General features: G+C 37.5%; 3 protein-coding genes across 5 annotated transcripts; all 3 read right to left on the bottom strand.

The window, feature by feature from the left end:
* Nucleotides 1–9,635: 9,635 nt before the first annotated feature.
* On the bottom strand, nt 9,636–11,128 carry LOC137028528 (complement factor D-like). The gene is made up of 5 exons (XM_067397416.1): nt 11,068–11,128; nt 10,819–10,969; nt 10,556–10,700; nt 9,942–10,187; nt 9,636–9,856 (listed from the first exon to the last, which is right to left on the bottom strand). The coding sequence occupies exons 1-5, from the start codon at nt 11,126–11,128 to the stop codon at nt 9,704–9,706; spliced, it is 756 nt and encodes a 251-aa protein (XP_067253517.1). The 3' UTR covers nt 9,636–9,703.
* A 4,678-nt stretch (nt 11,129–15,806) lies between these two features.
* Nucleotides 15,807–19,009, bottom strand: LOC137028526 (granzyme B(G,H)-like). 3 transcript variants are annotated; one of them, XM_067397413.1, is made up of 6 exons: nt 18,820–18,964; nt 17,714–17,803; nt 17,465–17,615; nt 17,199–17,346; nt 16,293–16,544; nt 15,807–16,207 (listed from the first exon to the last, which is right to left on the bottom strand). In XM_067397413.1, the coding sequence occupies exons 1-6, from the start codon at nt 18,824–18,826 to the stop codon at nt 16,055–16,057; spliced, it is 801 nt and encodes a 266-aa protein (XP_067253514.1). In that variant the 5' UTR covers nt 18,827–18,964; the 3' UTR covers nt 15,807–16,054. The 3 variants fall into 3 exon arrangements, with proteins under 3 accessions (XP_067253514.1, XP_067253516.1, XP_067253515.1); XM_067397415.1 differs by having other exon boundaries at nt 15,808–16,207; nt 18,945–19,009; XM_067397414.1 differs by having other exon boundaries at nt 15,808–16,207; nt 17,714–17,923.
* Nucleotides 19,010–19,452: 443 nt separating this feature from the next.
* Nucleotides 19,453–26,481, bottom strand: LOC137029401 (B-cell CLL/lymphoma 7 protein family member A-like). The gene is made up of 6 exons (XM_067399000.1): nt 26,354–26,481; nt 25,227–25,308; nt 25,044–25,137; nt 24,015–24,164; nt 20,434–20,534; nt 19,453–20,346 (listed from the first exon to the last, which is right to left on the bottom strand). Exons 1-6 carry the CDS (start codon nt 26,443–26,445, stop codon nt 20,275–20,277), a joined length of 591 nt encoding a protein of 196 aa, XP_067255101.1. The 5' UTR covers nt 26,446–26,481; the 3' UTR covers nt 19,453–20,274.
* Nucleotides 26,482–26,744: the final 263 nt, after the last annotated feature.

Genomic DNA, 26,744 nt, shown 5'->3' with positions numbered 1-26,744 from the left:
TGCCTCCCAAGTCTTGACTGTTCAGTTTCTGCCTAATATATCCCTCCACCAGTGCCACTGTAATGATATAATCAATGTTATTCACTTTGTCAGTTTTAAGTGGCTGATCAGTGTATACTCATAGTGTAACCCTGTTTTGTACTTTTAGTGGAAAATTGTGTAGTAAAAATGTTGACTGAGAAAATACAATTACTACAATTGTTCCACTTCACATTCTCAGAAAAGTTTGAAATATTTCAAAGGATTAGCAGCTCTCAAAAAAAAAACATTTTAAGGACAGGAGGTGGGCCACTCCTTTTACTTTGAGACAGTTTCGACCTGGTATTAAGGTCAATTCGCAAAATGATTCAGTTTCGAACTAACCGTTCCAAACACCACATGCTGGTGACACCTGCTGGTCAGAACAGTGTAAATGCAACAAAAACATCTTTTATAAACCCATCGCAAATATTTTATTGAAAGTGAAATCTATCAAATGCAATTCAATAGATTTGCATTTTCCCTCAGGAAAGCCATTTAATGACCATAGCATGTTAGCTAGAAAAATTAACTATTGGCTAAGCAATATATTACATATTTATATTTTTACTCATATCATTAAAATATTATAACATTATTAGCATAAAATATATTAATTTGAGTTTTCAAAATATCACAGAAATCTAATTTGTTATTATCTGTACATTTTTGAATGTTTTTGTTTTTTAATTGTTCTGGGTTATTAGCCTACATTAATAATTACTATGATTTAATTTATTATTAGGATTTTTGGTCTGGTTTTAATACAATTCTCCAAAAAACTTACACTATTAATAGTAACCATTATAAAAACAATATGCCTATTATGTTATAACAAAAGTACGACTTTACAAAATCACATTACAAAAATAAAACAACATAAATACAAGATAAATAAAAGAGCAATTAACAAATATTTAAAAATTTATTATTGAATTTAATAGGCCTATTTTCACTTTCACGAGATGTTTATAGCCTGCAGAAATTACAACTTTTTGTGAACTTTGGGGTTTGTGGGTTTTTTTTATGCACAGCTCTTGCCACAGCATTTTAGTCGGGTTGAGGTCTGGATTTCGACTGAACAATTGCAACACCTTGATTTTTTTCTTTTTCAGCCATTCTGTTGTAGATTTGCTTGTGATCTTCAGATCATCGTCCAGTTGCATGTTCCAACTCCAGTTCAATCTCTCATTTTAATTCAGTTGTCACTCTAGAATCTTTGAAGTGTGTACTATGCAGAATGAAAAATAAACCTTTACTCAAATTATGAATGGGCTATATACAGAAAGCGAGTAAAGAGCGCTGGCTTTATAATCAATGAAGCTGATATCACTTCAGTTCAGCTGCAGCACAAGCTCACTGATTGAGTGAAAACTCCTGTTATAATCAAAAAATCTGTCTGTGCTGCACAATTAACCTCATCAAGTACCGGATTGACCCAATAATTAATACTACGGCAGAAAGATTTGTACTGTTACATTTTTAAAGGGAACCCCGGGTATTAAGACTTGTATGGCTTAATAAAATGTAAATGATTTCTTTTACTAAAATATGTAGTAGAAAACCCATGAAAGATTTATGTTATTTAAAAAATCCATGACATATGAAGGGCCATTTTGTTTAGGTGCACAGTGCATTTTACATTGATGAGGTCAAATGGTTGCACTCAGTGAGCCATTGACGCTACCCTGTTGCTACAACTCGGAATATAATATACGATGCCTCATTGTGTGGCTTTTGGTTGTAATTTTCAGTCAAAGGGCAACAAGAGAAGAGATGTAAGTCTTCACTGCTTTACTAGCGATAAGAGGAGACAAAAATAGGAAGTTGTGAAGAATATGGAATTAAAAATTTAAAAATTAACCCTCTACAGCACAACGTTGCCCTCAGGCAATGGAACGTTTTATTAAGCCCTATGTTTAGTACATTTTTAATTAAATTATGCATTAGAAAGGTCGGACCAAAGAGCAGTCCAGAAAGGTGTGAGAGTCACTATCAAGCACCATTTAAAGGTGGGACGTCCTGTTTTGGTTGCACCATGGTCACAGGAGCACATGGTGTGAAAAGATTAAGGCAAGATTATTTGCTTTAGTAATCTCATTTAAAATTAAATGAACTGTACATAAAAATATGTGTGTGTATGAAGGTGTAGAGAAGACTTTTGTCAGGTTTTATGAAGTTTTTTTTATTTCATGTTCAGAAATTCAGTTTTTCTTTTCATTGCCTTAGGGCAACGTTGTGTGATAAGGGGTACTTTTCGAGGATGTTTTGGCCAATACCTCACATTGGCCACAATGTGTTATACCCAGGAAGGGTGTGCAGGAACACGCAGTGATGTGCAAAAATTGTAACATAGACCTGTATTTCACAGCAGAGAAGAACTTCTTTTTGAAGTTTCGTATGGAGTGAAATCTTATTAAATGAAGTACATGATATGGCATGACACACTTCATGATACAAACCTATGCATGTATCATATTCAATATATCAATGTCTTTCAAGTGTTTTTTGCTTTTTAATTAATGATTTCTTGACATTTTTTTTTTTTAAATGGATTTTGATAATAATGTTCTCTATGATTCTGTACCATTGTTGCACAGCGTTGCCCTGATACAACAAAAATATTTTGTCAATAAAATGTTTCCAAATGAACCAAAAAAAATGTTAGGTTTTTTTTGTCATGTGCCATCAACATGTGTGCAGTAGAGGGTTAAGTATTGACTTTCTTTTGACAACCCTAAAGTAATGTATTAGCTAAAAGATGTGCTTGAATTGTATTAAAAGCACTACAAAAAACATAATTCTTACAGAATGAATTACATCTTACAGCTACAACTTTAATATTATCATAGTCTCTTTTGTGACCTCCCACGCTCAACCGGGACAACTTTTGGCCAATCTCTTCACCTTGATCTGGGATTGTGAAGGCTCTTTTGTGGTTTTGGTAGTGTAGAGTTTAAAGAACTAAAGAAAAAAGTGGAAATGTTTGTCACACACACACACACACACACACAGGTTTTCCATGTTTTATGGGGACTTTCCATAGAGATAATGATTTTTATTCTATACAAACTGTATATTCTGTTTCCTAATCCTAAACCTACCCGTCACAAGTCAAGCCACCTTTATTTATATAGCGCTTTTTACAATTGTTTTAAAGCAGCTTTACAGTTATAACAGGAAAGTAATGGGCTGTATTTGGGCTGTACAGCAGCTCTAGAAGATGTACTCTAGAAAGCTGCCATTTTCAAGAAAATTCAGTGTTGATTTATTTCCACTTGATGCAAAAACTTAAGGCAGTGAGATCCAGGCAGTCCAGCAATGATTATGTCAAATTTGAATAAGGAATAACAAATTTATTAATAAAAAATTATAGAGACAAGGGAATCACGTGATGCAGGCTGTGAGGAAAGATGCACTCTAGTGAGCTCCTCTGACTAGCTATATTATTAAGCAAGAATCCTACTATTAATCTCCCTAGTTTGTAGATTTTCGAGTCCATTAAGGAATTGGATAGGCAATATTACCTGGACTGTTTATCCCTTGTTTGATGACCGTTTGCTGCCTGTCTTGACCATTGCCTGTGATTTGGATTATTCTTCTGCCTTGCCCTTATGTTTCTGTTTGCTGGTGTTTGACCCTTGCCTGTACAACTACGCTCATTCTAATAAAGCCTGCGTTTAGACCTACCCCTTGTCGTCACAGCTCCCAACGTTACAGATATGTAGCCTACCTCAAAAAAAAAAGCCTATGTACACTTATTACAAAAAGGTGCCCAGTGTATGTTCTCTCTAAATTGCTCCCAAACATAAGATTGTTGTCTATCATAACAGTATAAAAGTACTCCTTAGTTCTAAAATACTTACAGTATAAATAATTTATTTTTATTCTATCTTTTAAGAACTCTAGTACTGAACCAATAGGGCAGTTGACTGGATCTAACTGTTGCTCTTGACACCAAGAAGTGAAAAGTTTCCACTTCAGGGCATATATTTTCCTTGTGGAAGGAGTTCTGGAGTGAAAGATGGTCTCTACAACCTCAGTTGCCAAACCCACAGATTGCATATTTCTGGGTGGGGGTGAAATATCATGCCCTCCGCCTGAGATAGAAGGTCTCTCCTGATCGGAATCTTCCAAGGTGAGCCATCGAGGAGAGATACAAGGTCCTAGAACCATATCCGAGTCGGCCAGAAAGGCGCTGCTAGCAGTAGATTTATACCCTCCCTGCAATTTTTCTCCAGAACTGGAGGAAACTCTGGAGGAAATGCGTACAGATGTAGCCTCTGCCACATCTGTACCATGGCATCCAATCCCAGACGTGCTTGATGTGTGAGGGAGAATCAAAGTGGACAGTGCGTCGTATCCTGAGATGCAAACAGATCCACTTCCGCTTGGCCATAAATCTCTCTCATATGAGCTTCACCGCCACAGGGTTAAGTCTCCATTCCCCTGGCCTCAGTCCCTGTCTTGACAGGATATCTGCTCCTATATTCTGGGTCCCCGGGAATCTTCCCCAGGGACCACAAGAGGATCTGGTGCGCCAGTTTGCATAGTGGATGCAAACGCAGGCCCCCCTGTTGATTTATGTAAGAGACCACTGATGTGTTGTCTGTGCGGACAAGCACATGATGGCCCCTCAGGTCTAGAAGGAAATACTTCAATGCATTGAAGACCGCCATCACCTCCAGGCAATTTATGTGCCACGAGAGATGGTGACTCCTCCAAAGAGCTGAGCGGCCTTCCATTACTGCTCCCCAGCATGTGAGAGAAGCGTCCGTCGTGATTATGACTCAACGACATTGAGCTCCCAACAAAGGACTTGGGTCAGGAATCAATTTTTCTTCCATATAACCAAGGCGCGGAGACACCGCGGCATGATCTTGATCATACGAAGTGGGTTCCCCCTTGGGGAAAACCCTTTGGTCCTGAGCCACCACTGTAAGGGTCTCATGTACAGCAGGCCAAAAGGTATCACGTTGGAAGCTGCTGCCATCAGACCCAATAGTCTCTGAAACTGTTTTACAGTGAGTGACTGGCCTAGTCTCACTTCTTTCACAACTGATAGAATAACTACGAGTAACTATAATAACTAATAACTACGTGCTACGAGTGGGCGAGAGAATGGCCCGCCTCGTCACTGAATCCCATACCACCCCAAGAAAAGTGGTCCTCTGTACTGGAGAAAGCACATTCTTCTTGGCGTTCAGCCTCAACCCCAGTTTCCGTATGTGTGCGAGAACGACATCTCGATGCCGAACTGCCATCTGTCGTCGATGTAATTCAGAACGCGTATGCCCTGCAGCCTGAGCGGGGCCAGTACTGCATCTACGCACTTCGTGAATGTGCAGGGTGAAAGACCTAGGCCAAACAGAATGAAATTGGTAAGCTTCGCCCCCAAAAGCGAACATCAGGAACAGAAGTATGCGTCTTTTAGGTCTATTGTGACAAGCCAGTCCTTGGACCTGATTTGAGTCACGATTTGACTCAACATGTCAACATCTTGAACTTCAGTTTTCTGACCAAATGATGTAGATGACATAGATCTAATATGGGACGCAACCCTACATCCTTTTTCGGAACTATGAAGTATCGGCTGTATAAACCTGACTGTCTGTTGGTTACAGGGACTCTATAGCCTCCTTTGCTAACAGGGTCTTTACTTCTTGTTCCATAACTGCCCGAGATGCACTAAAGTTAGTCACACCCCGTTGTATAGAGGTGGAGAAACCGCAAACTGGATTTTGTTCCCTTTTTCTATAACATGCAGGACCCATAGCGACACATTTGGTAGACGTTTCCACTCTGCCAGATAATCTACTAAGGGAACCAGCCTCTTGAGGCTGGCCTCTGGTGTATTGAGAGCAGCCATCTCTGTGACCTGAGACATACTGGCAGGAACCAACTGATTTGACTGCATTTTTAACCTCCTCAGAGGCTGCAAGTGTGATGCCGTGTCTAGTGACACAGTGTCTTATGAGCGCTGAATCGCTGGATACCGCTGGCAGAACGGTCCCCTGAGGGCAACGAGATGGAACGGGCACCGTATCATGAGGTGTTCTCCGCAAGCTGAAGCCTTCTTAGCCTGAAGAATGACCCTCAGATCAGTCTTCGGCTTCGAAGGCTTTGGTTGAGAGTAGTTGAGAGAGTCTTTATCGTTTATATCTGATAAATTGAGCCACAGATGTCTCTCCATTGCCATAGACTGCCATAGACTGCCCTATTGCTCTGGCGGTCTCCTTGGTGGCCCTAAAAGATAAATCTGTGGCTCGACACAGTTCTCGAACTGCGTCAGGGCCAATCGCCTCCTCGCCATCCAGATCCCTCAGCAGATCGTCTTGATAAGCCTGCAGTAATGACATAGTGTGCAGACATGCACCAGCCTGACCTGCTGCTGTATACTCTTTTCCCACTAACCCAGATGTAGTTTTTAATGGTTTTGTGGGAAGCACCAGGGCCTTAAGGCCGCATGGTGAAGGTGTTGTGCTTGGTGTTAAAAAGTGCTTGTCTAGTTTGCTTTTTGGACAACTGACAGTTTTCTTGGCTGGCCAATCGATGTTTAACTTTGACACAGCGCGAGTCATCACCTCCACCAGCTCCTCATATGCTGGGGAAAGAGATGGCGAATCATCTTCCCCCATTCCGACACTCAACACATCCAATTCCTCAGTACTGGAGTGTTGAAACGACAGGCTCTCTCCCTGGGCAGAAGAAGCAGCGACGTGGGCTTCCGCCAGAGATTGAGCCATGGATCCGCCGGGTGAAGGCAGAGAAAGTGCGCTCGCGCCCATCTCAAACCCCTTCCGACAGATCCATTTGCGATCCCCATGATTTCTTTCTCCATGCTGCCTCAGCAGCAGCAGGTCCAGAACCATGGGGAATGCTAGTGTGATCACTTTTTTTTTAAGTGTCAGGCGGGGGCGGAGCGAAGGCTGACAGAGCATGCTCCACTCCACATAACTCGTGTGTATCCCCACCTGTTAGAAAACGAGGGCAGGGAGGAGCACACTGCTTAAATGTTTGTGTTGCCATAATATTGTAAATATTGAGCTGTGCTAAATTGGGACAGACAACAATAAATAGACAAGGACAGTTTCACATAGAGTGCTTTGCTGAGGCACAAAAGCTAAAGTCTTACTGGATGTGTATTTATCCTTTCCTGGTCGTGGCATCACCTGCCCGTGATGTTCACTCTCGCCACTGGACTAGTTGACATACATGCATCAGACGCTTTCATGGTGAGGGTGTTCCCTATGTGTTCCTGCCGGACGCAGCGTGAGTTCCCTCAAAAGGGAACTGTCATAAAAATTTGCACAGACTTAAGTTTGGTCTTATTTGAAAGAAGAGCATTGGCAGATTTTTGTTGAAATAAAAAAAGTTTAAAAAGTGAAACATAAAGGCCTGGTTTCACAGACAGGGCTTAGACTAAGCCAGGATTAGGCCTTAGTTCAATTAGGACATTTAAGTATCTTTTATAAATGTACCCTATAAACTGGTGTGCATCTTGAAACAAAACAATGACACTAGGGCTGGGTAAAAAAATATTGATTTCTCGATTTTAATCGATTCTCATTTTTACGAAATGATATTGACTCCAAAGAATCGATTAGTCTAGTCAGTTTCAGTTGATGAATGAACAGAACATGTAGCGCCTCCCATCCAATAAATTGCAATAATCTTTGTACTTTGTTACTTTTGATATAAAGCAAAGTCTCAGATTTCAAATGACGTCCATCTTATTATGAAATTCAAAAAATAAATACCGTTTTGGCGGTGTTTAATGTGATGTGACAGATCTCTTTAACTGAGGCGCTAAAGAGAAGTGGCAGCATGAGCGCATGTGAACATCCTCTCCTCCGCTGTAACACCAGTTACAGCGTGAAATAAACATGAATGAACATCTGAAGGTATGTTAAAATATACAGTACAACTTACCGGAATCCGTATGATGTCTCGTGTAATCGCTCAATCAGTGCTTCAACCTCAGAAAGACGTCAATAAAACAGCTTGTAGTAAACAATGTCACGTAACGTCACATTACCTCAGAAAAACATATTCAGTGACCATAAACTCATTAGTCAGCTAGAAAAATGAACTCTAGAAAGCATTCTGATAAATATAGCTATGCACGGTTACATATTCATTATATTTTTTAATGTTCTTCAATATTTAATGCATGTTTGAATTAAACGATTATTTTAAAAAAACGAATTGAAGTAGAAATATGATTATGTAATTCTAAACTTTATTTATAATAAAAACATCATTGAGTGTAATTTAAGTGTTTGTATATAAATAAGTTAATTTAACCTTCAATATTATTATAGTAGTACCAGCTGACTCCCATGTGTAGTTTACAGCATTAGTTGAGAGAATTTTTTTCCTCTAGAAAATTTGCCATGTACTGTAACTGAAATACTACATCCAAAAAATCGATATTGAATCGAATCGAAATCGAAACGAAAGCATGTGAATAGTAATCGAATCGAATTGTAAAAAATGTGGCAATACCCAGCCCTAAATGGCACTGACAGATTTACAGATTTTAAGATCTGTCAGTACACATTGCTTTCAGGTAAAACAGCTCAAACATGCATTTTAGTCTGGGACTATCTTATGCCTTGTCTGTGAAACTAGGTGAAAAGTTATAGTGGTTTAAGATTATTAAAATTATTTATGAACATTTTATTTTAAAATATATATTTTATGAAGCATGTTGAACTCTAAAAATGCTAGAAAGCCATAAATCTAAATAAGTTGTATTCCAAATTTGAGGGTTTTTTCCCCCCTTACTGCTATTTTGGTTGTTTAATATGTTTTCCTTGTTATAAAAACTGAAGACACTACACTGGTTTCTGTTTCAAACTGACAAAGTCTTCCTTTTAAAGTCTTTCCTTTTTTTTTTTTTTTTTTTTTTTAAATATTGCAATAAATATCGTATCATGGTCTTTATATGAATTGAAATTAAAATTTTATTGTTTATCTACAAAGCAATCTTGCTCCTCAATACCTGTCAGAGTTGTTTACTGAGCATAATTCAGTAAGATCACTCAGATCACAGACCAATCATCTATTACGGGTACCCAGATCTAGACTGCCATGCAGGGGGGGCAGAGCCTTGGTAGTCGCTGGCCCAAAGTTGGGGAACAAATTGCCTTTATCTATCAAAACAGAACCCACAGTGTATCTGCGTTTAACGTCTTGTGAATGTCTATTTTTAATTTTTGCTAATGGACATAGGTAACTTTGTACAGCACTTAGGTCAACCAAGGTTGTTTTAAATGTGCTTTATAAATATAATAAACTTGAAACTTAAACATGTTATTGTATACAGTACTGCACAGTATGAGAGCAAGTGGGGGTGTTAACATTTGTAATGGGTGTGCCCTCATACTGATGATGTGTATATGTTCCTGGTTATCTATAAATGGACAGACAAATAAAAAGGTTCTGATTCGTGTGTATTATATATATAATATATATGGGTATTTTAGTTTTCCCCATTCAAAGAGATATGAGTCTACAGGCATGACTGGAAAGTGAGGGTGTTGTCTAAATTATATATGGTTCTGACAATGAGAACACTTTGACTAAAATTGATGCTTGCCATGTGATACTTTTATTGAAAGAACATTCATGGAAGAATTCAAGAATAACATTTCTCCCTTCTTTAGTTTCCATGAAGTCACTATACATTTCCAATTACTGTACGGATCCATTGAATATATGCTGAAATCTTAGCATACACATTAGGAAGGTCAGATGAATTACAGTGCTGGGCACCGAAAGATGTGATACCAACAGCAGTGTTTCCACAAACCAAAGGACCTCCTGAATCCCCCTGTTAAGAAACACAGATCAACACATCAGTAGTGAAACCAGTTCATACATTACCATAAAGTCTGTGAATCATCTTTTGAACGTACAAAGCAGGTTCCACCACGTCCATATACACAGATCATCTGTGAGACTGAGTACAACGCTCCCCATCTATTTCTACATTCTGTGTTATTCATTACAAACACTTTTGCCTCCATCAGAAGATTACTCGCTGATCCATCAGTCAGCATTCCCCAGCCGGCAACACTACAGGCAGTGTCTGGTGTGACTTCTCCTTTCTTTGGTAATGGTATCACTCCAACCTTTTTGTTTAGATTGACTTTTTTCTCTAGCTGTAATTAAAAAAACAACAATTTTTAATAAACAATCTTTTATATGACTGACATTTGTTAGGTTATACAGTTGTTTTTGAGGTTATTACAGAAGCTGAAAAGGCAAAGTGGAGGTTTATTTCATTTTTTTATTTGCCACTTTATTTTATAATAATTTAAAATATTTTTTGTTGCTAAACAGAGCAATAAATCAATAATGTAGAAAACAGACTCAAAGAGGCACTTGGCCATTTACAGAGAAATTATTTAAATCCCTTCAGTAATTTTTAAAGCAAGAATTCAAAAAAAAAAATTCAAACATAGTGGTTTGTGCTACTGTTTCCTGACTGATATTATTTTGAAAAACTAAATATATTACAGGTTGTTACCTTCAAAAGCATGATGTCAGCATCATTTCGATTAGGATTGGAATTATATTTTGGATGAGGGATGTAGGACTTCACTCTGATGTGATCTGAACTCTTGCTGTCCTTTAAGTCATGAGCACCAACAACAACCATCAGAATATTATATCTGTTGAAAGAGCATATTGGAAATGGTCATTTATGTCATAACTGATATACAAGTTGCACTTCAGTCATTATAAATCATTTTAACTCAACATTGCAGTTCACACTAAACAATCTCTTACCCATCCCAGCAATGTGCGGCAGTCAGGACAAACTGATCAGAAATGAGGAATCCACCACAGATATGGTGCCCATATGCCTGAAGAGAAACCATGTAAGGTCTGGAGTGGCGTTTGGCTTTTGTGCCGTTCACTATACCTACATTCACATGAGCTGAGAGAGAGATAGTGCTGTTAGTCAACTTATTCAGCACATACCAATTAAACACTTGTAAAAATCATCGTAATATGCTGTTAAATAATCAGTCTCACCAGTGAAGGTCAGGTGTGGCAGCAGAGAGGCCAACAGGAGCAGAGAGATGATGATGGTCATGATGAAGACGATCAGTGAGCTCTCACTGGCTAAACATGGTATTAATATACTTCAAAGGTGGGTGGAGTCACTGAGCTGACTGTTACTTGCTTCTTTTTTTAATATTGTAGTATGATCAACACGATTAGAAGTATTGTTCTTGTTAATCCTTGTGGTTTCATTGAAGCCACAGATGGTTTGGATGATAAGAATTAAGAATGTAAGCATATATCATTAACTTATATGTTAGTATACAAACTTATTTGAAATACAAAATATGCTTTGCACCTAAAAAAAAAAAAAAAAAAAAAAAAAAGTGGTAAAATAGAATAAAAAATTGTTTATGCTGCTGTGAGGGTGTTTCTAATAAACCGTCTATGGGAGTGATGGCATAGTTGACATCTTTCTCTCTTCTGACTTTTGTTATCAGTCTCTCTCTATTTTTCTATGACAACTTCCATTTTTGAGAAACCCAGAAATATGAAAATGGTCTACTGGCTTTCATGAACCACAGCACATAGGCTACATTAAGACAACCTGCCTAATATCATGTATCCTGACTTCAGCAGCAGATACTTTAACTCCAAGTTACCAGCTGGGGCCTACATGGATTTTTTTTTTTTTTTTTTTTTGGTCCCGCACATTTCATACATTTTCAGTTGGATCAAAATCTTGGTAATTTGGAGGCCATGGCAACACATTCATCTTTTTAGTTTCCTCAAACTATTCTTGAACTTTTTTTGCAGTATGACATGGTGCATTATGCTGCTGAAAGAGGCCACGGCCATCAGGGAACACTATTGCCATGAAGGAGTGTGTTTTTGGTCTGCAACTATCTTTAGGTAGTGGTACGTGTCAAAGTAACTGCCCAGAGCATAACACTTATTTTGTAGACTTTGAATTTGAGCTAAAGAAGCTGAATTTACCATGTGTCTAATTTTATTCCTAATCTTGACCGACAGTTTTGAAGTTTTCAGTCTTTCAACATTCAGATAGATATGAGCCATACTTGCATGAATCAAAATTGATGGTGTAACAAAAATGGCCAAAATAATTCACTTGGCCAAAATGGAAATTACTTGTGTGCCCCCCATGTATTATTGTATGGTTTTGACAATGAAGACACTTTGAATGATTAATGCTTGCCATGTGATACTTTATTGAAAGTTATACTGAAGAATTGAGGAACTTAAAGGTCCTGTTCTTCGTGATCCCATGTTTCAAACTTTAGTTAGTGTGTAATGTTGTTGTTAGAGTATAAATAAAATCTGTAAAATTTTAAAGCTCAAAGTTCAATGCCAAGCGGGATATTTTATTTAACAGAAGTCGCCTACATCAAACGGCCAGTTTCAGAAAGAAAGCTTAGTGCTTAATTAAGATTAGTGGTGGGATAAATTACGCTTTTTTAAAACTTCGAATCAGTGCGCAAAAAGATTCAGTTTCGAACTAAGCGTTCCAAACCCAACACGCTGGTGACACCTGCTGGTCAGAACAGTGTAAATGCAACAAAAACTCAGGCCACAGATGGATCTTTTTTAAACTCATTGTAAATTTTATTGAAGGGAAATCTATCAAATGTAATTCACTAATCATCTGATAATATTAAATATCAAATGTCTGTATAATATGTGTTCTTTTATCAATTTTCAGGGTGTATATATATATATATATATATATATATATATATATATATATACATATATATATTATACACACACACATACAGGTGCTGGTCATATAATTAGAATATCGTGAAAAAGTTAATTTTTTTATTGTAAATTATTTTTAAAAATGAAACTTTCATATATTCTAGATTCCCTACATGTAAAGTAAAACATTTCAAAAGTTTTTTTTTTTTTTTTTTAATTTTGATGATTAGAGTGTACAGCTCATGAAAGTCCAAAATCCAGTATCTCAAAATATTAGAATATTTCCTAAGATCAATCAATCAATGAATAATTAGCGTCGCACACCTGTAGGTGATAGATAGGTGCGTAGGAAAGAAGACTGGTATAGTCAAATTATGAAAAAACAAAAAATTAAATCCTGCACACTATCAACTTGCAAAACAATAAAAAAGACACTTTATTAGCAACGTTTCGATCGTAAGATCTTCATCAGACATAAACATTGTATTCAAACTCCATTGTATTTAAAACATCATGAATCACAAAGAATCATCAATATCCAATCAAGATCAGTGATTAAATAATCATTAACACCACATCACATTATTAACTCAACAATTATATAATAAAATAGAATATATATATATATATAATAAATATAAAGGAGTATTATTAATGATATCATATATCTAATGATCATATTTCATAACATCACATTAAACAATGCTTCATCATTCATACCCATAGGTGATAAAGTCTGAAGACTAAGATCAATCAAAAAATGGATTTTCAAAACAGAAAAGTTCAAGTTCTTTAAAGTATGTTCATTTGTACACTCAACACTTGGTCGGCAGGACATATTACAGCAAATGACTTGCTCCTAGCACAAGTCACAGCATTAGTGAAGTGTGGCATAGAAGTGATCAGCCTGTGGCACTGCTGAGGCACTATTGAGCCTTCAGATCATCTGTATATTGTTGAATCAACTGTTTCTCATCTTTCTCTTGAAAATATCCCATAGATTCAGGGGTCAGGCATGTTGGCTGGCCAATAAAGCACAGTAATATCATGGTCAGCAAACCACTTGGAAGTGGTTTTTGCACTGTGGGCAGGTGCTAAAGTCCTGCTGGAAAAGGAAATCAACATCTCCATAAAGCTTGTCAGCAGATGGAAGCATAAAGTGCTCCAAAATCTCCTGGAAGATGGCTGCATTAACTTTGCAATTGATAAAACACAATGGACCAACACCAGCAGATGTCATGGCCCCCCAAATCATTACTGACTTCAGAAACTTCACACTAGACTTCAAGCAGCTTGGATTCTGTGCCTCTCCAGTCTTCCTTCAGACTCTGGGACCATGATTTCAACATAAAGTAAAAAATTTTACTTTTATCTGAAAAGAGGACTTTCGACCACTGTTCACTGTCCAGTTCTTTTTCTCCTTAGCCCAGGTAAGATGCTTCTGACGTTGTTTCTGTTTCAGAAGCTTGGTAGTCCTTTTCCTGAAGATGTCTGAGTGTGGTGACTCTTGATGTGCTGACTCCGGCTTCATTTGACTCATTGTGAAACGAATTGAATCGGCTTTACTTGACAGTATTCTCAAGCTTGCAGTCATCCCTGTTGCTTGTGCACCTTTGCCTACCCAATTTCTTCCTTCTAGTCAACTTTGCATTTAATATGCTTTGATACATCACTCTGTAAACAGCCACCCCATTCAGTAATGACCTTCTGTGACGTACTCTCTTTGTGGAGGGTGTCAATGATTGTCTCCTGGACCATTGCCAAGTCAGCAGTCTTCCCCATTAGTGTGGTTTCAAAGAACAAGAGATACCCGGAATTTATACTGTAGGGATGGTCATTTAATGAAACTCATATGTAAATATTCGAATATTTTGAGATACTGGATTTTGGACTTTCATTAGCTGTACGCTCTAATCAACAAATTTAAAAAAATAATAATAATAATTAAAAAAAATAATAAACTTTTGAAATCTTTTACTTTACATGTAGGGAATCTAGAATAAATGAAAGTTTCATTTTTAAAAATAATTTACAATTAAAAAATGAACTTTTTCATAATATTCTGATTATATGACCAGCACCTGTATACATTTGAGCCATGCCTCACCAAAAAGAGCTTTCAAAGGAGCTACGATCAAGAATTTTTGCTTTACATAAAGCTGGAAAGGGTTATAAAGTTATTTCAAAGACTTTAGAAATTCACCAGTCTACAGTTAGGCAAACAATCTACAAATGGAGACCCTTTGGGACTGTTGCTACTCTACTAAGAAGTGGGCTCCCAGTCAAAATGACACCAAGAGCACAACAAAGACTCATCAATGAGGTAAAGAAACAACCCCGAATGACAGCCAAAGAATTGAAGGCATCATTGGAACTTGCTAATCTCTGTTCATGAGTCTATAGCACGTAAAACACTGAACAAGCAGGGTATCTATGGCAGGACACCACAAAGGAAGCCACTGCTTACTAAAAAGAACATTGCTGCAAGCCTGAAGTTTGCAAAATAGCACACTGACACTCCACAGCGGTAGTGGCAAAATGTTTTGTGGGCTGATGAAACTAAGACTGAACTATTTGGAAAAAACACACAGTGCTACATCTGGTGTGAAAAGGGCACGGCATATCATCATGAAAACATCATCCCAACTGTAAAGTATGGTGGAGGAAACATCATGATTTGGGCCTGCTTTGCTGCATCAGGGCCTGGCCAGCTTTCAATCATTGAGGGGAAGATGAATTCCCAAGTATATCAGACAATTCTTCAGGATAATGTGAGAATATCTGTATGTCAGCTGAAACTGTGTAGAAGGTGGTTGATGCAACAGGACAATGACCCAAAACACTGGAGCAAGTCCACAACAGAATGGCTTCAGAAAAACAAAATCCACCTTTTGGAGTGGCTAAGTCATAGCCCAGACCTCAACCCAATAGAGAAGCTATGGATTGACTTGATGAGGGCCATACACATGAGACGTCCAAAGAATATGACAGAGCTAAAGCAGTTCTTACAGGAAGAATGGGCTAAAATTCCTCCTCGATGTGCAGGTTCACATACTTTTTCTTGCCACTGTATATATATATATTATACTTAATCTGCCCCATGTTGTAAATTCTGTTAGTTGTGAGAAATCAGTTGACCAACCTGTGTTTAGATCTTGGTGTCTAAATTATATATGGTTGTGACAATGAGAACACTTTGACTATAACTGATGCTTGCCATGTGATACTTTTATTGAAAGAAGGTTTATGGAAGAATTCAAGAATAACATTTCTTCCTTTTTTAGTTTCCATGAAGTCACTATACATTTCTAGTAACTATATCGATCCACTGAATATATGCTGAAATCTTAGTATACCCATTAGGATGGTCAGATGAATTACAGCGTAGGGCACTGAAAGATGTGATACCAACAGCAGTATTTCCACAAACCAAAGGACCTCCTGAATCCCCCTGTTAAGAAACACAGATCAACACATCAGTAATGAAACCAGTTCATACATTACCATAAAGTCTGTGAATCATCTTTTGAACGTACTTGGCAGGATCCACCACGTCCATATACACAGATCATCTGTGAGACTGAGTATGATGGTCCCCATCTATTTCTACATTCATTGTTATTCATTACGGACACTTTTGCCTCCATCAGAAGATTGCTCACTGAGCCATCAATCATCAGTCTTCCCCAGCCGGCAACACTACAGGCAGCCTCTGGTTTGATGTCTTCTCCTTCATTTGGTAATGGCAACACTCCAACCTTTTTGTTTAATTGGACTTTTTTCTCTAGCTATAATTAAAAAATACAACAATTTTTAATAAACAATCTTTTATATCACTGAAATTTGTTGATTATACTGTTGTTTTTGAGGTTATTACAGAAGCTGAAAAGGCAAAGTAGAGTTTTTATTTTTTTTTTTTTTTATTTGCCTCTTTATTTTTTGCTGTGTATAATTTTTCATGTTTTCTGTCTTTTTTGCCCATTTTTTGTTGTTGTTGCTAAACAGAGCAATTAATCAATAATGTAGAAAACAGACTTAAAGAGGCACTTGGCAATTGTTAAATAATTTCTTATTTCTTGGGCTTCACTTTTTTGACTTTCTCTGTGTCTTGGTATTTTTCCATTGTGCACATCATGCACCTACCTAGACATAGCAAGAAGTAGTAGTCCTTGGACACACTGACACTCTCACACGTAACCAGAAGTTGAAGAGACACACACACACACACACACACACACACACACATTAACGCACATACATTTCTTATTTGTTATTATATTTCTTGAAATGCCATACATGTTAAGGTTTGATTCTTAAGTCATATGATTGGATGCTCAAGACATCCTGGAGATTTTTAAAATAAGAAAAATTCAAACATAGTGGTTTGTGCTACTGTTTCCTGACTGGAAATTATTTTGAAAGACTAAATTACAGATTGCTACCTTCAAAAGCATGATGTCATCATAAGGTTGATAAGGAATTTTTTCTTCATATTTTGGATGAGGGATGTAGGACTTCACTCTGATGTGATCTGAACTCTTGCTGTCCTTTAAGTCATGAGCACCAACAACAACCATCAGAATATTAAGTCTGTTGAAAGAGCATATTGGAAATGGTCATTTATGTCATAACTGATATACAAGTTGCACTTCAGTCATTATAAATCATTTTAACTCAACATTGCAGTTCACGCTAAACAATCTCTTACCCGTTCCAGCAATGTGCGGCAGTCAGGACAAACTGATCAGAAATGAGGAATCCACCACAGATATGGTGCCCATATGCCTGAAGAGAAACCATGTAAGATCTGGAGTGGGGTGTGACTTCTTTTCCATTCACTATACCCACATTCACATGAGCTGAGAGAGAGATAGTGCTGTTAGTCAACTTATTCATCACATACCAATTAAACACTTGTAAAAGTCATCATAATATGCTGTTAAATAATCAGTCTCACCAGTGAAGGTCAGGTGTGGCAGCAGAGAAGCCAACAGGAGCAGAGAGATGATGATGGTCATGATGAAGACGATCAGTGAGCTCTCACTGGCTAAACATGGTATTAATATACTTCAAAGGTGGGTGGAGTCACTGAGCTGACTGTTACTTACTTCTTTTTTTTAATATTGTAGTATGATCAACACGATTAGAAGTATTGTTCTTGTTAATCCTTGTGGTTTCATTGAAGCCACGGATTGTTTGGATGATAAGAATTAAGAATGTAAGCATATATCATTAACTTAGTATACAAACTTATTAGAACTACAAAATATGTTTTGCAAAAAAAAAAAAAAAAAAAAAAAAAAAAACAGGTGATAAAATAGAAGACAACATGAAAATGTGACCCTTTTCACAGACTGTGATGACGCGTTTTAATGGTCATCAGCATTGTAAATCTTGCAACGTTTTTTATATTTTAATTTTTTTTTATGCATGTACATTTATAACTCTATACTTAATATTACCTTTGCATCAAATTACAAAAAAATAGTTTATGCGGCTGTTAGGGTGTTTCTAATACAGCGGCTATGGGAGTGATGGTAAAGTTGACATCAATATATATATATATATATATATATATATATATATATATATATATATATATATACATACCTAAATTTATGGTCAGGAGCCGCTACTGGTTAGAATGTTGAAAAATACAGTACAACTTACCAAAATGTAATTATGAAATGTATTGATTAATCAAGTCAATGTTACATTTACCTCAGGAAAGCATATGACCATAGCATGTTAGCTAGAAAAATTAACCATTGGCTAAATATGCAATATATTACTCATATCATTAAAAATATTATAACGTTATATAAAAAACGCGTTAACGTTATATTCATTTGAGTTGTTAATTTTTTGATATAGGTCTACCAGCTAATATGGCTTCTTGTATGTTTACAGCATTAGATTTTTCCCTTGAGAAAAATTAACATATGGCTGTACCTGATGATAATCCAAATTAATCTTTATTAAAAAAGATCGGAATCAAATAGCAAGCTTATGAACTGAAATCGTGAAATGTGTGTCAAACAGTTAATAAAAACAGCAGCCTACCAGTCATTGTTTGTAGACCCACTGAAGTAAGACACTTCACGGCAAAATTACATCAGTAGATTTTAAAAGTTATGGAAACTTAGTAATGTTATAACATTTTATAGCTAAAGTGCGGTCACATTTACCTTTGTTAAGCTATCTTTCGTGAGCGGAATCCAGAGGGCGAAAGATTTCCCAATTGTGATTTCAACGGTTGGACCGTTCCTCAACAGGCGCGTAATTTGAATTCAGTACAACAAATTAGTTATGGTCAAATAAATCTTATATTTATCATCCTCTCTTACTTTTATGTGTAAGGCAAATGCTTTAAATTATGTTTGTATCAAAAATATTTCGGTGACAATTAATGCTGTGTACAAGATTGAACATAGTAATGCGGTAAAATGTCGTTAGGGGGCGTGCAATATCAAATAAATATAGGTCTCGTATTGAATAAAACGTTCTCAACATTTTCGATCTTCAGTTAATCTTAAATTGATTTTTTTACCAACAAAAAGCATACAAATATTAAACTACAGAAAATAAAATACTATCAACAGACTTTAAACTCAACAGACTCAACAAAAGTTTTTTTTTTTTTTTATTAAAACAAATTGAATATGCTAAAAACAAGCACTAATGATGGAATAAATAAAAGCAAAATGAATCAACTGTACAAGACAAAATCATTTCAAGAAAACATGGTCCCAATGTATCTAGAGTATTTCATCATCATGAGTTCTTTGTACATCAGATTGAAATCAGTGTGGATTTAGTTGAAAAATGACATCGTTTAAATACTGCCAGATTGTGTTCAGTGAAGTTGATTTATCATCCATCGATCAAGAATTATGTTCCAGCTCAGCTGGTTTGGAAATGAGGTATATATTGAGTCATTTTGACATTTAATAAAATATTCTTCCTCCCCCGATGGTAAAAAGCAGTGATGCTTTTCAAAAGCTTAAAAAAAAAAACATACACGTAAAATTTAAAAAAGTAAAAAACCACGCATCATGGAGCCAGAAGGCACACAAACCAGTAGAGAATCTATGAACAAACCAAGCACCTGCACTATAACCATACAACAACCTTTGCGAAGTAGTTAGAAAAACAACTAGCAGACTCATTGAATTAAATAATAAATGACTTAAAACAAAGATGATGACAGCAGCAAATCCATCTTTCATCTTGACAAATCTATGCAGTGCATTCACTCTTGTTACTGTTAAACTAACGCTGGATGTCGTGCATGAGTTTGATGGAGCGAGGCTGGAGGTGTCTCACAGGATCAGGTCAGTCTTTCGGCCTCAGTTCACCAGCACAGTGACGTCTGCAATCGTCCACTCCAGGTGAGAAGATGAAGAACAGGGTGAAGCTCTACTTGAAGATCAGGAATAGTTTGTTGAGTGGGACGCTTTTCCTCATTGGTTTGTGACAGTGACGTGTTTAAAATATGTGGGGGCAAACTAGTCAGCTTTAGTCATCCAAGTCCTGAGAAGATGATTCTACTTTGCTTTTCTTTGTGGGTGGAGAACCATCTTCACTTTCCTAAAACACACAAACAAACAGAACATTTAGTCATTTTCTCAAGTCATTTCCAGTCTCAATTATTTTGAAGGTGAGTGCTGTTTTCACCTGAGTGTTTGTCGAGGTGTCTGATGGCGACTCCTTCTCCTCTAATAACTGAGTATCTTTTTTGCTTGTTGAGGTCTCTGAAGTGGTGGAGTTACAATTCCCTGTGAAAATAAAACACAACCGTGATTCATTACATTTATTGTATTTTAACTGTATTTCACTCAGATACAGCGTTTCGAATACCATTACAGCAGGATTCTCAATTCTGGCCCTCAAAATCCACTTTCCTGCAGAATTTACCTCCAAACTTGTTTAAACTCACCTACCTGCAACTTTCTTGTAATCCTGAAGACCTTAGCTGTGTTCAAAATCCCCCCTATACCCTCATTCACTATTCCCAACAATAGTCCACTAATATAGTTCACTTGAAGGAGTGAATGAAAATGAGTGAGTGAATTTCGGGACACATGAGTGCGCTGGAAGGGTTGCCACTTTTGCATAGTTTGTGCTTGCTGTTTAATAATTACTTGAAACTCCTATAGTAATGAAAAGATTTATCTTGAACTCTGTCATGGAAACTAGCATGTATAAACCTTAATTAAACAATTTAATAACCAAATAAAACTGAATTTATTCCTACAGTATATGATATTACACTGTACCCACATTGGATCAGCGGTTTGGAAAATAAACGGATGGATGATTCAGCCTGCTGATGGCATCTTCTGGCGAGACACAGGGATTCATTCAGCAGGACTCTCGCAGTGCATTATGGGTATTCTCTAGCCATTGGCTGCATCTGAAAACTTAGTCAGCTGGCTTGTTGTCTTGTTGCCCTATCAGGCAATGACTTTGTAGGCAGCGTTTGGGCATGAAGGCACCTCATTTTGGACAGCGTAACGGTTTAATGATCTACTGCAAAATAGTGCGAGCTGATTGAGGTGATAACTAAGCGAATATTTAATTACTACAATAGTAATTTATCACTAGAAATGACATAAAAAGTGAAAAACAATGGTCAAAAACATACATTTAAAGGTCCCGTTTTCCGTGTTTTTTTGAAGCTTTGATTGTGTTTATAGTGTGCAATATAACATGTGTTCATGTTTCGCGTGTAAAAAAACACAGTATTTTTCACATAATTTACTTATCTGTATACCGCTGTTTCCACTGTCATAAAAACGGGCTGATGACTTCCTTGTTCTATGAAGTCCCTCCTTCAGAAATACGTAACGAGTTCTGATTGTGCCAGCGGTTCCTGTGTTGTGATTCGACAGCAGCTTAGCGCTCCTTGCCCGGAAAGGTCACGCCTCTTACCATAACGTGTGCTGCACATAGTTTTACATGTGGATTATTGTGGTGTTGTGAACACAAAAGACAATAATTCCCGAGAGACTGAACTCTTTAATCTCCACAAGCAGCGACAGAAAATGTACAACGTTAGCACTCACTCAGAAGAGTACCTTATATACATAAACATAGTCCCCTCTTGTGGCCATTATGCAGTCCAACATTAACTATTGCAGTAAGGATACAATTATAATTTTCGGGAACCGAGTTAAACATAAATTGTAACCATTGATCTCTAAGTACAGCGTCCCTGGGAAGGCCAAACAAAGGTGATTGGACTGCGGGATGAAAATAACACCGTTTCGACGACATGGCGACAAACACACTCTACAAACGCAACTCTTGCTCTTCTTCATGGGAACGCAACAAGACCACGCCCCCTTTTTTGTGTATTCCTGTGGGCGGAGGTTAGTCAAAAAACTGTTTTAGTGACGTCATTAAAGAAGGAAGTAGAGGGATGTAGTCCAAACTGGCCGTTCGATGTAGGCGACTTCTGTTAAATAAAATATATCGCTTGGCATTGAACTTTGAGCTTTAGCAAAGTGTTTTTAGCCAGACGAAAACGCTAGATGCTCAATATCCACGGCACTTTTACATGTAACTGATTTCGCAGATAATTTGTTTCAGACTAATTATACACGACAACAATATGCTTAAAACAGAGAAGTTTTTCCTTTGAGTTTTCTGCATACAGACAACACCATTGTCAAAATGATCCCCATTCACACGGATCCGCAAAAACGACTAAAAACGCTGTATTCTGCTGCCAGGCCATTAGATGGCGATGAAACACCATAGAGTGAATATGTTATATGCATGTGCATGATTCGCGTTTTTGTTGTTTTTGGAGACTGTTTTCAAAAACTTGCACTTTGAAACCTGTTTTCAAAAGCTTGGATTTTTTTAGGCACTCAAAATGCTGTTGTCGTGTAAATGAATGGCCAAAATGCATTAAAGTCGTAATGAAATCAAAATTGACCCTATTTACTTTGTTAGCGCATATTACTGGTCTTGTGGTGAACAATTAATCCATGCAAGTTAATACACAGAGAAAAAATTTGTTTGTCGTGTTAATCTTTAATCAAAATCTGAAAAGTTACTTCCGGTCTGGAATGGCGTTCCTTCTCTGATTAAGTCAGTTTGACGGCTTGGGTTGAAAATGCTTAAAACACTCCAACCGTTAGTCTGCTATGAGCCAGAGATAGAGAAGAGGAGCGCAAAACTAAAACCCTGCCCTCTATTCAATATTCCATTTCACTTGGAAATACGTCACAACACTGGAGAAAAGTCGTTTGCACCTTCCGGTTCACGGAGACTTTAAAAGTTTTATGTTTTTAGTTGGAAACAGTGTCGTATGAACGGCCCCTTAAAATGTTGACAGAATGCTTATATGTTCGGAGACCAGCAATATTAATTTCTCATCCATTTTGTTCCGTTTTATGTTTGTTGATGTCGTTTTACAGCAAGAATGTTGGTCGGTGTTGTATTTGTACTGCCCCTCCTCCACTGGCTAAAAAGTTACAGTGATGAGCGCAGCATTTTACACGAAGTTGAACATTCTTCGACTCGAGGCGACTGATAAAAAATGCTCAGCGCCTCATTACGCTCCTGCCGTTTAAAAAACGCAACGCTCCCATTGAAAACAAGTGGAGAAGTATGCTAGCCGCTAGAAAAACGCTTGGGTGGACACACGGCCTTACACACAAACTGACCACCAACTGCAGCTTTCAGATGCTATGTTTATTTTTTAGCTCAACTCTCACAGAATGGAAAGCACAGGACTGTGGGATATCAAAGGCAGTGAAGTGCTGCCTTCAAAAATCGATCAGGTATCTCAGGAGACAGGAAGTGAAGCGAACTTTGCATTCGGATGTGCCTTGATGCATTTCTACCTTCCTTCAGTTTTCAGATGCAGTCGTTGAGTCTACATCAGTTGTACACTCATTATTGCGCTGCATTATGGGATTGAATGAGTGCACTTGATAACGTCCACTATAGTTTGGGACACCACTACAAATGGCTGTCCCCTCAAATAGTGCACTATTAAAGGGTATAGGTGGCGATTTCAGACACAGCCCTTCATTAGTTTGTTCAGGTGTTTGATTAGGTTTGGAGCTAAATTCTGCAAAAAAGTGGGCCAGAAGAACCCTTGATCTATACGAATAAATAACCAAAGTCAAGCTCCTTTAATATTGTGTCTGAACACAGCCTTAGAGGACATCTCCAAAAGCCTTAATACACTGATTTGTGAAGCATGAGATTTATTTGTGTGATCACAGTGGTTTTCGCACCTTTGTCAGGGGATGCCGTATGTTCTGTCTTGCACTTGTTTCCATCAGCGTGAGCAGCAGCAGTAGCCTCTGGTGTCGGGCTTGTGCTACAGCTGTTCTCCATCTTCACTGGAGAGGAATCGGCTATTGAGCTCTGATTACTGTTCTCATCTATAAGACAAAACACAGCTTGCCATTTAAGGGTCAATACTGTCAAATTATGTTACGCACATCCTTAAAATATTGGCATGGTTAAAGGGTTAGTTCACCCAAAAATGAAAATAATGTCATTTATTATTCACCCTCATGCCGTTCCACATCCGTAAGACCTTTGTTAATCTTCGGAATGCAAATTAAGATATTTTTGCTGAAATCCGATAGCTCCATGAGGCCTGCATAGGGAGCAATGACATTCCCTCTCTCAAGATCCATTAATGTATTAAAAACATATTTAAATCAGTTCATGTGAGTACAGTGGTTCAATATTAATATTATAAAGTGACGAGAATATTTTTGGAGCACCAAAAAAATAAAATAACGACTTGTATAGTGATGGCTGATTTCAAAACACTGCTTCAGGAAGCATAATGAATCAGCGTATCGAATCAGCGGTTCGGAGCGCCAAAGTCACGTGATTTCAGCAGTTTGCCGGTTTGACACGTGATCCGAATCATGATTCGACACACTGATTCATAACGCTCCGAAGCTTAATGAAGCAGTGTTTTGAAATCGGTCATCACTAAATAAGTTGTTATTTTGGCGCAGCAAAAATATTCTCGTTGCTTTATAATATTAATATTGAGCCACTGTACTCACATGAACCGATTTAAATATGTTTTTAGTACATTAATGGATCTTAAGAGAGAAAATGTCATTGCTGGCTGTGCAGGCCTCACTGAGCCATCGGATTTCAACTAAAATATCTTAATTTGTTTTCCGAAGTTTAATGAAGGTCTTACGGGTGTAGAACGGCATGAGGGTGAGTAATAAATGACAGAATTTACATTTTTGGGTGAACTAACACTTTAAGAAACGCTTCCTCTGACTGACCGTGCATGTCCATCATTCCCGGAGAGGAACTGTTCTCTGGAGTCGTCACCTCCGATCCATATTTCTCCTCTCTGCCTTTCTTCTTTTTGTTCTTCTGTAGAGCGGAAAAGAGGCCAGAAAGAATATCGATGAACTACAACTTCATAAAAGGAAGCAATACACAATAGTCAGTCGCACACTTACATCATCTGACTTAGTTTCAGTCACTGGGACCCATTTGAAGATACGTAGTGAAGTGTCTCCAACCGTCACCCATTTTTTCTCCCTGTGAATTTAAAAAATAAAGATCTGAAACACGGAAACAGGTACTTTAATGGCTAAATAGCTTTTTGATTACTGGTAAACATTATCCAATAGTTAACCCGGCCTAAGTAACATCAGCGGAAAAGGAAAATCATTAAGATTAACACACATTCTGATTTAAAAAGGCAAATATTTTCATTGCGTATCAAGAAAGTGAATGGGTCATTATTGATTTTGCATTGACTTTAAGTAGAATGCACTTAAATAAACATGACATTTTCATTTTGATACAGAAGTACTGTTAAAATAGCATACCATATTATAATATATGATGATAGCCATATCATATATAATATATATATAAATATGTATTATATATATATATAAAATACGTAATCAAAATGCATGATTACATTATTGCACAAGATGCAATATCATCAAATTCTTGCACTTTGAAACCCGTTTGAAATATTTTCTCATATGAAATGAAAATAAAAACAGGCAAACATTAATTCTAAATGTATAAAAATAACAATCTTACATAAAAGACATCTTTTAAATGTTGCTTTAATGTTGATAATGAAATATCAGGCATGCAGTCGCTAACTTCCCTGTCCCAGCCCCCACAGCGCTCCATGTGTTCAGTTTTATTTGATGTAAAGAGCTGCATTACAACTCACTGTGTGTTACAGTGACTGTGACTCTCGCGTGCACAGGTGAGTTTATCTAGTCTTTCATCCCCCAAAACGCACAGATGTTACACATCACAGTGCGCCAAACTGCAGAGAGAAATGGCTTCATGTGACTGCAACGAAATGGCTTCTGGGTTCAACCCACTTCATCTCCATCAGAAACCTTTGAAATCCGCCTCTAAACATTCATTTTTAGTGTATGGTGTCGGGTGCGCGCACAGCACCTGGCGTGCGCTCGAGTTCACTTGGAAATTGCGCTCAAAAATGACCCATATAATTTCACTCTCTGTCCTTCTCGTTTGTTCTTTCTCTCTCCTCCCCCACAAGCGCATTTTTTCTCCGGTGGAACAAACAGGGCTTTTCCCGCGATCTTACCATTTTCGCACTTTCTCAATAGCGGCCATAACGCGTTTGATGTCATCTTTGGCTCTGCTCCGGGTCTCCGCGCGCACTGACCTGCCAGACATTCCCGCCGCTCGATAATATTTTTAAGCTCGCCGGCAGTTCACACACACAATGCGCGTACACACTCACGTACAGTGAACGCTGGGCCGGGAGCGCGCCTGCGCCAAATACACAACGAGTGGTTCCTACAAAACCTCATTCAAAGTCTTTTGTTCTTTTGGCGTGTTTTTTCATCTGCACATTTTGCGTGTCATAATTAACGAAATCTTGTAAAGGTTCTTTTTAATGTATAGGTTTGTCATTTGATAGCTACTTTTATCAGCAAGACAATGCGTTTATAAAACACTAAATGAAAATGTGA

This window comes from Chanodichthys erythropterus, chromosome 10, assembly GCF_024489055.1.
Source record: "Chanodichthys erythropterus isolate Z2021 chromosome 10, ASM2448905v1, whole genome shotgun sequence".
NCBI classification, from domain to species: Eukaryota; Metazoa; Chordata; class Actinopteri; order Cypriniformes; family Xenocyprididae; genus Chanodichthys; species Chanodichthys erythropterus.
This window is presented reverse-complemented; position numbering and strand designations above follow the sequence as displayed.

What these genes read in the sequence shown, in the direction of transcription:
- LOC137028528 (XM_067397416.1), bottom strand. Translation starts at nt 11,128, where the DNA reads ATGACCATCATCATCTCTCTGCTCCTGTTGGCCTCTCTGCTGCCACAC. An exon ending in GCCACACCTGACCTTCACTG is followed by an intron (nt 10,970 to 11,067) that starts GTGAGACTGATT and finishes TCTCTCTCTCAG; the next exon opens with CTCATGTGAATGTAGGTATA. An exon ending in CTGACATCATGCTTTTGAAG is followed by an intron (nt 10,188 to 10,555) that starts GTAACAACCTGT and finishes TTTTAATTACAG; the next exon opens with CTAGAGAAAAAAGTCAATCT.
- LOC137028526 (XM_067397413.1), bottom strand. An exon ending in GCCACACCTGACCTTCACTG is followed by an intron (nt 17,616 to 17,713) that starts GTGAGACTGATT and finishes TCTCTCTCTCAG; the next exon opens with CTCATGTGAATGTGGGTATA. An exon ending in ATGACATCATGCTTTTGAAG is followed by an intron (nt 16,545 to 17,198) that starts GTAGCAATCTGT and finishes TTTTAATTATAG; the next exon opens with CTAGAGAAAAAAGTCCAATT.
- LOC137029401 (XM_067399000.1), bottom strand. Translation starts at nt 26,445, where the DNA reads ATGTCTGGCAGGTCAGTGCGCGCGGAGACCCGGAGCAGAGCCAAAGAT. An exon ending in CTGAAACTAAGTCAGATGAT is followed by an intron (nt 25,138 to 25,226) that starts GTAAGTGTGCGA and finishes TCCGCTCTACAG; the next exon opens with AAGAACAAAAAGAAGAAAGG. An exon ending in ACACCTCGACAAACACTCAG is followed by an intron (nt 20,347 to 20,433) that starts GTGAAAACAGCA and finishes TGTGTGTTTTAG; the next exon opens with GAAAGTGAAGATGGTTCTCC.